This window comes from Oncorhynchus tshawytscha, linkage group LG13, assembly GCF_018296145.1.
Source record: "Oncorhynchus tshawytscha isolate Ot180627B linkage group LG13, Otsh_v2.0, whole genome shotgun sequence".
Lineage (NCBI taxonomy): Eukaryota > Metazoa > Chordata > Actinopteri > Salmoniformes > Salmonidae > Oncorhynchus > Oncorhynchus tshawytscha.
Window position 1 is genome coordinate 70,868,873 of NC_056441.1, and position 12,448 is coordinate 70,881,320.

The window sequence follows — 12,448 nt, forward strand, 5'->3', positions numbered from 1 at the left end:
GAATAAAATACATTGGATTCTAGCCATGTAGGTCTAATTGAGCACTGTTGAAGAGAATGGCTAGTTGAATCGAAGAGCGGTCATCGTAACAAGCACCAGAGTGAACTGGAGGCTGTCAGCACACAGCTTTAGTGAAGTTAGGCTAACTCAAATGCAGTAGACACACCCAGTCTGCCTGCAATCAGCTGAGCTCGACCTTACTTCAATGGAAAACCAGATAAGGACTTACCTGGACATCGTAAAGTGCCACAATGTTCTCATGTTGAAGTTCCTGGGAAAAGTAATGAAGAAAGAAGCACATTAGTGATGCATTAGCTACTGTACTGTTGACGTGACGACTGGCTTCTATTTACATTTATAACAAGGAAGTCAAGGCCTTTCAATGAAACCTACTGACTGATGGAGGATCGATGTCAACTAATTCTTTAAATACGTTTCCAAGATAAATGACAAGCAATTAGGTTAATCATACTTCTCACCTTGAGGATTTTGATTTCCTTGCCAAGCAGGATCTGGGACTTGGAGAGGTTCTTCTTGGTAATGCTCTTGATGGCCACCTCCCAATCCGTCTTCTGCAGATGGAGCAAGGAGAGAAATAAAGAACAATTAGTTAAAATCCCTTTAGATGTGTTCAGTTCCCCATCACTCACACGTGTGTGTAAAGCCTAGGCCAGCTGGCCTTTAATTGCTTTGTGTGCACTGTGCATCATTGTTTGTGAGAGAGATGCGGGGGAAGAGAACAACTTAGACATTAAATCAACAGGTTTCTCGGGTTTCAATCAGATAGGCCTCTGAGACACTGAATGACAAAACAGTCAAAAGAATAATAGAACACTGAGTTATCATGCGAGGTAGCCCACTTCCACTAAAACCTGAGCGAGAGACCTTTTTTCTACTCAAGTTTAGAGACCGTTTCCATGCTTTCTTCATTCACATGAACCCTTAGTGTGACGGAGTAGCTTATTAAAAAAATCACTATTCAAGCTCACATGACACAAAAATGCTTGATTTATTTGCCCTTGAACTACAGAGACACTGAGCTTGGACAATGACCACAACTAGCCTACATTATTAGGCTAGGTGGAATGGATGGTGCATTGTAAGACTTTCCGAGAGGAATTCTATGAATAAAAAGGGCTGCTGCTTTCCAAACGAATCTAGGTTAATAGGAGAGGTTTTAATTCTGTGTTGCAATTGGATCTGCCACTAGACAGGGTTCTGCTGGTAGTAGCACAGGGAGGCAGCACGTGACAGCATGCCCCAGCCAACCGTGACATATACCGAGGCAGTGCAGCAAACAGAAACCCCGTACAATAGAATCACCCCATCAGCCTATGGTGTAATGCTGAGCAGAGGGTAGTGGGTATTGTTTGCACCAAATCAAGTTAATGACCAGGCTCCTGCTATGATGACACAGAGACAGTCAGAGAGACTGAAGGGAAAAGTAAGCACTTTCCATTGGACATTTTTTTATTAGTTAGATGTAAAATTGCACAACTAAGATCTCCTCTGCCAATTTCTTCAGTTATCTTAAATTATTTTGAGGAAGTGCATAATGGCTACGGTGCCTCAAGATGGACTATTGCTGTTTTTTTTCTTGTTTTTCAAGTGAAGGTCTTTTAAGGGAGTATGTGAGCAACTATTAGGTGCTAGCCGAACAAAAACATGTGGAAGCCTTTAATGTCAGCAACATAGGGATGGGCATCTCTCCCTTTCAAGGCGATTCGATACACATCTAGACACATGGGCTCCGATACGGGAACAATATGTTTTAGTTTGAAATGATTTGGTGCGATTCGGTTTGACTAGAGAATTAATTGATGTCATTCAGTTTGATGCGATACGATGCACAAACATACATTTTACATTCTAAATTAAAATCTTCTGCTGATGGAGCTCATGAGCTGGGCCTCTCTTAGCTGGATCTGTCTGAGCTGGGCCTCTCTTAGCTGGATCTGTCTGAGCTGGGCCTCTCTTAGCTGGATCTGTCTGAGCTGGGCCTCTCTTAGCTGGATCTGTCTGAGCTGGGCCTCTCTTAGCTGGATCTGTCTGAGCTGGGCCTCTCTTAGCTGGATCTGTCTGAGCTGGGCCTCTCTTAGCTGGATCTGTCTGAGCTGGGCCTCTCTTAGCTGGATCTGTCTGAGCTGACTAAATCACCATCACCTACTAATTAACTTGTTGTTTTTGCAGATTCAAAGTTTGAGCTAGTAATACATCAATATTTATCGTTTACACAAATTAGCTATGGCATTATCAACTTTACCCTTTATCTTAAAATTACCATATACACTGATTGTTTAAAGCAAAACTGCCAAAACTATTGCTGACGTTGAACCAGAACAATCCAAATAAATCTATTGTTAGCCCCTTTCAGCAGGTATAGCCCGATGAGGCTCCCGAGTGGCGCAACGGTCTAAGGCACTGCATCTCAGTGCTAGAGGCGTCACTACAGACCCTGATTCCAGGCTGTATCACAACCGGTCGTGATTGGGAGTCCCATAGGGCGGCGCACAATTGGCCCAGCATCGTCCGAGTTTGGCCCGGGGTAGGCCGTCATTATAGATAATAATTTGTGCTCAGGATTTGAACCCGCAACTTTTCAGCTACTGTCCCAACGCTCTTAACCACTAGGCTCTGCCGCCATGACTACACTGTGTAAGACAAAACCCACAAAGAAAAGACAACAGGCAAATGCATATGCGATCTCAATAGTGACGGCATGGCTGCAGGACTTAGTGAATAGATCACAGGAGACAAAGTGACAGACAATAATGAATAAAGATGTTCATACATGCACCTGTAGTGAGTGATCTAACAGACGTGAGTGATCTCACCACAGATTCTACATTCTAAAATGCACTAGACCCTGTAAGACAAAATCCAGAATAGAAAAGACAATTGGGACATCGTATGCGTTTGCCTATGTCAAAATCTGGGATTTGCAAATGGCAGCCAGTGGGCCACATGAAGGCCCTCGGATCAATTTCCAATTTCAATTTAGGAACTCATTTGGGGTCTCAACTATACTGTTGCAAGTTACAATACATCAGGTGCAATTTCTAAATTTGGATGTGCATTAGCATTTTCTCTTGTTATGTACAGTGTCTTCGGAAAGTATTCACACCCCTTGACATTTGCCACTCGAAATTGAGCTCAGGTCCATCCTGTTTCCAATGAACATCCTTGAGATGTTTATATAACTTGATTGGAGTCCACCTGTGGTAAATTCAATTGATTGGACGTGATTTGGAAAGGCACAAATGTCTGTATACGAGCCCACAGCTGACAGTGCATGTCAGAGCAAAAACCAAGCCATGAGGTCAAAGGAATTGTCCGCAGGATTGTGTCGATGCACTGATCTGGGGAAGGGTACCAAAAATGTTCTACAGCATTTAAAGGTCCCCAAGAACACAGTGGCCATTATTCTTAAATGGAAGAAGTTTGGAACCACCAAGACTCTTCCTAGAGCTGGCACCTGGCCAAACTGAGCAATCGTTGGAGAAGGGCCTTGGTGAGGGAGGTTACCAAGAACCTGATGGCCACTCTGACAGAGCTCTAGAGTTCCTCTGTGGAGATGGTTGTCCTTCTGGAAGGTTCTCCCATCTCTGAAGCACTCCACCAATCAGGCCTTTATGGTAGAGTGGCCAGATGGAAGCCACTCCTCTGTAAAAGGCACATGACATCCCCCTTGGAGTTTGCCAAAAGGCACCTAAAGACTCTCAGACGATGAGAAACAAGACTCTCTGGTCTGATGAAACCAATAATGCCAAGTGTCACGTCTGGAGGAAACCTGGCACCATCCTGACGGTGAAGCATGGTGGTGGCAGCATCATGGTGTGGGGACGTTTTTCAGCGGCAGGGACTTTGAATCTAGTCAGGATCGAGGCAAAGATGAGCGGAGCAAAGTAAAGAGAGATCCTTGATAAAAACCTGCTCCAGAACGCTCAGGGCCTCAGACTGGGGTGAAGGTTCACCTTCCAACAGGACAACAATGGGGGATTGAAAGTGATGCAGACAATTACATTGATGGAAGCTACAATATTAAAGCTGATCTACCCCCCAAGAAGACTCAATGCTGTAATCGCTGACAAAGGTGCTTCAACAAAGTACTGAGTAAAGGGTCTGAATACTTGTATAAATGTGATTTCAGTTTTTTAATTTGTCATAAATGTGCAAAAATGTCTAAAAACCTACTTTTGCTTTGTCATTATGGGGTATGCTGCCAACCGGTAGTGCATTGTCACACACACACACCCCTTAATACACACCCCTTCTCCCAGACCCACACACACAAACCAGTGCGCTGTATCATCATGAATGCCACTGACCTAATCTTCTACCAGACCGAAAGTTTAAACTGTTGTAGGCTAAATGTCCATGCCAAGTGTTGGTTCTAACAGTTCATTGCTGTAGCACACAGAATTTTAACTTGGTTGTCAAAAAGTTACAAGATAAAGGATTCACACACGGGTATAAGTTACTACTAAAGGACAATAGGACACACAATGAGTATAAATGAGTCAACAGTTGAGTCATCTACTTTATGAAATTACAGCCTGATGCGCTTGCGTCAATGAATTGAAAGTCAATCGTGCTGTGTTCGTGTGTCCACAGTGGAGGGAAAGTGTACAGACACATGCCACAGTCCTAGCTAGGCTACTACACTGAACAAAAATATCAACGAAACATGCAACAATGTCAAAGATTTTACTGAGTTATATGAACTAAGTAAATCAGTCAATTTAAATAAATTCATTAGGCCCTAATCTATGGATTTCACATAACTGGAAATACAGATGTGCATTTGTTGGTCACAGATACCTTTAAAAAAGTTTGGGGCGTGGGATCAGAAAATGGGCCTTGTTCATTGTCCGTAGCTTATGCCTGCCCATACCATAACTCCACCATGGGGCACTCTGTTCACAAGGATGACATCAGCAAACCGCTCGCCCACACAATGCCATACACGCTGGTCTCAGACACTTCCGCAGGTGAAAATGATGGAGGTCCTGGGCTGGCGTGGTTACACGTGGTCTGCAGTTGTGAGGCCGGTTGTAGGTACTGCTAAATTCTCAAAAAACGACGTTGGAGGCGGTTTAGTTGTGAAATTAACATTCAATTCTCTGGCAACAGCTCTGGTGGGCATTCCTGCAGTCAACATGCCAATTGCACGCTCCCTCAACTTGAGACATCTGTGGTAGTGTTGTGTGACAACTGCACATTTTTGAGCGGCCTTTTATTGTCCCCAGCACAAGGTGGACCTTTGTAATGATCACGCTGTTTAATTAGCTTCTTGATATGCCACACCTGTCAGGTGGTCACTAACAAGGATGTAAAAAAATGTGTACACAGAATGAGAGAAATACTATTTTTGCGCCTATTGGAACATTTCTGGGGTCTTATTTCAGCTCATGAAACATGGTACCAACACTTTACATGTTGCGTTAATATTTTAGTTAAATGTTGCATTCTGGCTTTGGTTATTAAACGTTTGACAACTAATAACAAAAAACAAAACCTGCAACAAAACGCCATGCAGATGCAAAACATGAAGGCCTATTACAAAAACATTTGAGCAGTAGCCTAGGCTGGATACTCAAAGTAATACATTTTGAGTGCACCATACATGAATGCTGCATTCAACAGCACTGGTGATCCATGCAGTGCAAAAAAAAATAAAAAACATCTTTCAATTTCAAATGTTACAACAACCTAGCAACGTTTTTGTTATTTAGAGTTATTCAAAACTTTTTGATTAGGGTCACAGCATATTATGCACATCTGTAAGCATAGCAGCAAAGGCTGGACAAATGTTATTTACCACCACAAAGCTCACTCTACCAACTCTATAAGGCCATAAGCAAAGAAGAAAATGCTCACCCAGAAGCGGCGCTCCTAGTAGCTGGGGACTTTAATGCAGGCAAACTTAAATCAGTTTAACCAAATTTTTTACAGCATGTCACATGTGCAACCAGGGAATTTTTAAAATCCTAGATCACCTTTACTCCATTCACAGAGATACATACATAGCTCCCCCACGCCCTCCATTTGGCAAATCTGACCATAATTCTATCCTCCTGATTCCTGATTAACAAGCAAAAACTCTAGCAGGAAGTAGCAGTGACTTGCTCAATATGGAAGTGGTCAGATGACGCAGATGCTACAGGACTGTTTTGCAAGCACAGACTGGAATATGTTCCGAGATTCATCCAATGGCATTGAGGAATACACCACCTCAGTTATCGGCTTCATCAATAAGTGCATCGATGACGTCGTCCCACAGTGGCTGTACATACATATCCCAACCAGAAGCCATGGATTACAGGCAACATCTGCATCGAGCTAAAAGCTAGAGCTGCCTCTTTCAAGGAGCGGGAGACTAATCCGGATGCTGCTATGCCCTCAGATGAACCATCAAACAAGCAAAGCATCAATACAGGACTAAGATTAAATCCTACTACACCGTCTCTGATGTTCGGATGTTGCAGGGCTTGAAAACTATAAACAGACTACAAAAGCAAACTCACACGCGAGCTGCCCAGTGACGCGAGCCTACCAGATGAACTAAAAGCCTTTTATGTTCACTTCGAGGCAAGCAACACTGAAGCATGCACGAGAGCACCAGCTGTTCTAAGTGACTGTGCGATAACGCTCTCGGTAGTCAATGTGAATAAAACCTTTAAAACAGGTCAACATTCACAAAGCCGCTGGGCCAGACGGATTACCAGGACGTGTACTCAAAGCATGTGCGGACCAAATATCAGGTGTCTTGACTGACATTTTCAACCTCTACCTGACCGAGTCTATAATACCTACGTGTTTCAAGCAGACCACCATAGTCCCTGTGCCCAAGGAAGCAAAGGTAACCTGCCAAAACAATGGCTGGTCATGGCTCACATCAACAGCATCCTCCCGGACACCTTAGACCCACTCCAATTCACATACCGCCCCAACAGATCCACAGATGACGCAATCTCAATTGCACTGCACACTGCCCTTTCTCACCTGGACAAAAGGAACCCCTATGTGAGAATGTTCACTGACTACAGCTCAGCATTCAACACCATAGTGCCCACGAAGCTCATCACTAAACTAACGACTCTGGGACTAAACACCTCCCTCTGCAAATGGATCCTGGACTTCCTGATGGGCTGCCCCCAGGTGGTAAGAGTAGGCAACAACAAGTCTGCCACGCTGATCCTTAACACTGGGGCCCCTCTGGGGTGTGTACTTCGTCCCCTCCTGTACTCCCTGGTCACCCACGACTGCGTGGCCAAACACGACTCCAACACCATCATTACGTTTGCTGACGACACAACAGTGGTAGGTAGGCCTGATCACCGACAACGAGACGGCCTATAGGGAGGTCAGAGAACTGGTATTGTGGTGCCAGGGCAAACCCTCTCCCTCAATGTGAGCAAGACAAAGGAGCTGATCGTGGACTACAGGAAAAGGCAGGCCGAACAGGCCACCATTAACATCGACGGGGCTGTAAGTGGAGCGGGTTGAGAGTTTCAAGTTCCTGGGCGTCCACATCACCAACGAACTATCATGGTCCAAACATACCAAGACAGTCGTGAAGAGGGCACGACAAAACCTTTTCCCCCTCAGGAGACTGAAAGGATTTGGCATGGGTCCCCAGATCCTCAAAAGGTTCTACAGCTGCACCATCGAGAGCATCCTGACCAGTTGCCTCACCGCCTGGTATGGCAACTGCTCGGCATCTGACCGTATGGAGCGACAGACGGCAGTGCGAACGGCCCAGTGCATCACTGGGGCCAAGCTCCCTGCCATCCAGGACCTATATAATAGGTGGTGTCAGAGGAAAGCCCATAAAATTGTCAGAGACTCCAGCCACCCAAGTTATACTGTTTTGTCTGCTACCGCACGGCAAGCGGTACCAGAGCGCCAAGTCTAGGACGAAAAGGCTCCTCAGCAGCTTCTACCCCCAAGCTATGACTGCTGAACAATTCATAAAATAGCCGGACAATTTACATTGAACCCCCTCCCTTTTGTACACTGCTGCTACTCGCTGTTTGTTTGTTACCTATGCATAGTCACTTCCCCCCCACCTACATGTACAGATTACCTCAACTAGCCTGTACCCCCGCGCTCTGACTCGGTACCGGTGCCCCCTGTATTTAGCCTCGTTATTGTTATTCTTATTGTGTTACTTTTTATTATAGTCTACGTGGTAAATATTTTCTTCTTCTTGAACTGCACTGTTGGTTAAGGGCTTGTAAGTAAGCATTTCACGGTAAAATCTACACTTGTATTTGGCGCATGTGACAAAGTTTGATACTGCACAGTGGCAATAGGGTACCATGATGATATCATCCCTTTTATGTAAAATGTCTGGCCCGCAAATTCCTTGTGTTTTATCATTATGGTTTGTGTGTGAATTTGAGTTTGACACCCCTGTTATTGTATCCATATTGTCTTAATGTTGACAAACCTTCACCATTGGAGTAGCTACCTACTGTATTATGCATCTTTGCATACTGATGTTCTGCTCTCAGAATAAATGAATACAATACTGTACACTACACAGTGGCAATAGGGTAGCATGGTAACATAATCCCTGGATGCATCACACAGTGAGATAGATGTGGAGCAGGCTCAGAAATATGTAACAGTCTCTACTCTCTGACCGTCCTTCAGCTGCACCTGGATCAACAGAACACTGTTTGGTCCACATCCCCATCATGGACAGTCACCACAGACCTGTCAGTCAGTCAAGATGCTTTATCATCACTGTGAGTGCGTGGACAATCAAGCTAATAGGATGACTATCATCGCATTCCATTGTTGATGTAAAAAAAAAGGATTACATTGAGATGTAGACTATTGCTCATATCATGACTGAAGATGGAGAAAGACCTTAAGGAGGAAAAACAAGCAGACATGCTCCTTTTCCACCTTATCTAGGCTGGATGGCTACGTCAGCGAGCTATTCACTGCTGTTTGAGTCATCCGTTTCATGAATGAACGGCTCGCATCTCTCTGCACCCAGTGCCAGACCATAACGCAAGATTGCACATCATCATCACATGATCGAGGCTTATGAAACACAATAACATGCATGATCAAACATGTATATAACATTGTTATATTTAAATACAGTGAAGACTATGAATGGATAGAATGGATTTAACTGCAATTTTTTGCATCACTATCGTAACTAATATTTATATCTAGTTAGTTGAAGGAAAACTAAACAAAATGATGCCATTATGCCATTTTATTTACTGCAGTGCAATGCCACTGACCTAGATTTATATAAACGTCACTACTCTCACATAACATCATAGAGAAAAAAAAGAGGAGAGAGAGGGTGCAAGCAAAGCAATGGGAAAGATGGAGATGCAGACCTTCTATGTTCCAGATAGTTACCTTTCTGTGCCTTCCTTTGAACACCACAGCAAAAGCCCCATGTCCCACCAAGTCCTTTCTGCTGTATTCAAAGTCTCCAACCGTCTCCATTGTCAAAGTAACTGTCCAATTTAGGTCAGGTGTCTTAAGGTTCTTTCTTCAGTGAGGCACGTTGAAGGATGCTCTCTTTTGATATCAGAACCCTGGTGCAACAATGTATCCACCTAAACGTTGCTTTAGCTGTCAAGCAAACTAGTGATTGTGGCGTTTACACAATACAATACAAGCGTGCATTCCAGTCCACCTTTGATATTGCCTGAGACTGCAAAACTGGAGCTAGTGTCAAAATATTTCCTGTCAGAAGCCAACTACAACAGATTCTGTAATATTTGACGTTGAACTATTTCCACACTCAGACAATGCAGTCAGCTTTATGCATGGCTGGACACAATCCCAAGGTACACAATGTCAGTCCCTACTGCCAGCTGTCATTTTCTGACCCCAATTGCTAACGTTATACACTGGCTAGCTACCTAGAAATATGTGCATTTAGTTAGCTCAAAACTGCTTTGCTTGACATTCTACATGATGTCAAGTATTCTGGATAAATAGATTGCAAGCTTCAAACACTCACATACACTTCTACTATATAACCAGAGAGTGACATGTTGTGACATACGTCATGTTGCCCATTGTTGCTGGCAAACAACCATGCTAACAGCATCTTATATACAGTAGCTAGTTAGCTTTAACGTTAGCTTCATGCTACCTAAACAGAATGTCAATTGAATTGACGGATCACAACTAGCAATGATCCGATTATCGCAGGTTATTGCAAGAACATCTCAAATACAGGCCCATATATTTTCCTGAAAAGCTATGAAATGCAACACTACTGAGTTTCAATAGAATTCGTGTCAGTCAGTTTACTGTCATACTAGTCCTCTGGTGAGATGTTCTATCCAGAAGACTTCTCTCTGCTTGGAAAACATTGACGTTCGTGCGATTCTCTTCAATGTTATCCAAATCGCATCTATTCAAATTCCTTGATTTTCATCATTGGTCATCAAATCTCAGTCACAGGGCGAAAATACTTGGGTCAGCAAGGACATGGCAACCGATTCAAATTCACATTTACCGTACGACAAGTAAAACCATTGAATGTATGTCCCTTAATACAGTTAATCTGCTAAATTATTTTGGCTTCGTCTTTCCCCTTCCAATCACATTGGCCAGGTACAGCCTTGTCTACTGACAAACTTAACCTATGTCAATACATAACAAATGACGAAGTGAGTACTGTGACAAATCTTTTATTCCATATCCTTCCGCGGACTACATCAATGCGCAATATGCCCTCCGCGACGAAGGATAGTTCCACGATGTCGTAATATAGGTAATCTGGGATAACCCAGAACTAAAACCTCGTGTTGTAGCTTTGATTTGATTTGAATAAAAACATATGACATATTTCGTTGTTATTAATTAAGTAAAACATGCAATTACTTAGCTCGCTCAAAAATAACTTCAGAGTCACACTCATAAACAATGTGTATAAAAGATTCCCCTACTCCTACTTAATTAATAGTTAATGTCTTTATTTTCTCTGGTAAATTTTACATACACAAAATAAAATAATTAAAATCTGTTCCCAAACATCTCTAGATTTAGTCAATGACAAAAAGCAAAACAATTCATTCTTACAACGGTACCATAGGTTTATACAAATGTAACCCCTGGCCTTTTTTGTTTTATTATTTTATTTTGTTTCAGAAGAATAAAATATAATTGTAGTGATGTCCTGTTTATTTGTTACTGTAATTTGAATAATACTAATGTTTTTTTTTTTTACTAAAGTCTCGTGTAATTGGTCATATGCTCGATGTACGTAGTCTGTCCACGAAATATTATAATTTAGGCTACACATTTTTGGTTGTTCATTTAACTGCTATGTATCTACCAGTATCGAGGTATGTTTGATTAAAAAAAACTGAAACTTTGCAATATTGTTGTGACTATGACACCCATAAAATAAATGCCGCGTTCATGTGCTAGTTGGAACTAGGAAACTCGAAAATGTCCGACTTGCTGATTCGTTGAACGCGGCACGTGTATAACTACAACATAATAATTTCCAAGTGATTAGCTACTTCAAATTACTGGGATATATGAATGCAAGTATTAACCTACATCAGAGGTATTCAAATCTTACCTAGGTCCGGAGCCTGTTGGTTTTCTGAAAATTAATTGCACCCACCTGGTGTCACAGGTCTAAATCAGATCCTGATTAGAGAGGAACCGTTCACAAAAGCAGTGGATCTGGTTTACAGGTCCAGTGTTCAGTTAATGGGCCTACAGTATCATTAACAAATATAGCCTATCGATTGTCATCCCAAAGTGGACAGTAATATGATAGCCCAATCTCACTATGTTTTGAAATTATATTTCAGAGCCCGAAACCCACGTACCCCAATGATGTATTGGTACCCCATTGCATGTTCAGCCCCATCTAGCGTTAGAGTAGTAGAGACAGTGATAGGCTACCAGAGATTGCCATTATGGTCAGGCCTCTACTTGTAGCTCAAGACTGATCCGTCATTCCTTTGCTTTGAATATGTTTCCCCCTACTGGACTTATTCAGGTATGACATATATCCATTGAGAGCGTTTGAAAAATAAAAACAGCTGACTCCCTTGTCACTGAGTGTCCTGGATCCTTTATTATTTAATTAATATATAAACCAAACAGACCTATAGTTTATTAGTGTGACTTGCTCTAGATATTGCACTTCTTATTCATGGGACTAGCTGTTTCTTCACGGAGATTCATTAGCATTTTACATTTGTTTATGCTAATTTGATTTCTGCACAGGAACGGACATCAACTTAACAGGAAAACGAAGGCAGTAAGGCCATCAATGCAATTATATTCAATCAATTAGCCAATACATTAGTTGGGTTACTTGCTCTTTGAGGACCGTTGTAATTACTTGGATAGCCCTTTGGTGATGGTGGAAAATATATATTGTTTTTATTTATTCACAGATGAGCTATGTACAGGTGCAGTGATCTGTGAG

General features: G+C 42.5%; 1 protein-coding gene across 2 annotated transcripts in view; it reads right to left on the bottom strand.

Moving 5' to 3' along the window:
* The window catches only part of LOC112265630 (serine/threonine-protein kinase ULK2), a 46,329-nt gene extending 35,662 nt beyond the window's left edge, over nt 1-10,667 (bottom strand). The window contains exons 1-3 of one of the 2 annotated variants that reach the window (XM_024443146.2): nt 9,394-10,667; nt 480-572; nt 230-271 (exon numbers count right to left, since the gene is read on the bottom strand). In XM_024443146.2, coding sequence (XP_024298914.1) covers nt 230-271; nt 480-572; nt 9,394-9,483 — 225 coding nt within the window. In that variant the 5' untranslated portion in view covers nt 9,484-10,667. The remainder of the gene's footprint in view (nt 1-229; nt 272-479; nt 573-9,393) is intronic. The other variant, XM_024443145.2, reaches the window with a different exon arrangement.
* Between the last annotated feature and the right edge of the window lie 1,781 nt (nt 10,668-12,448).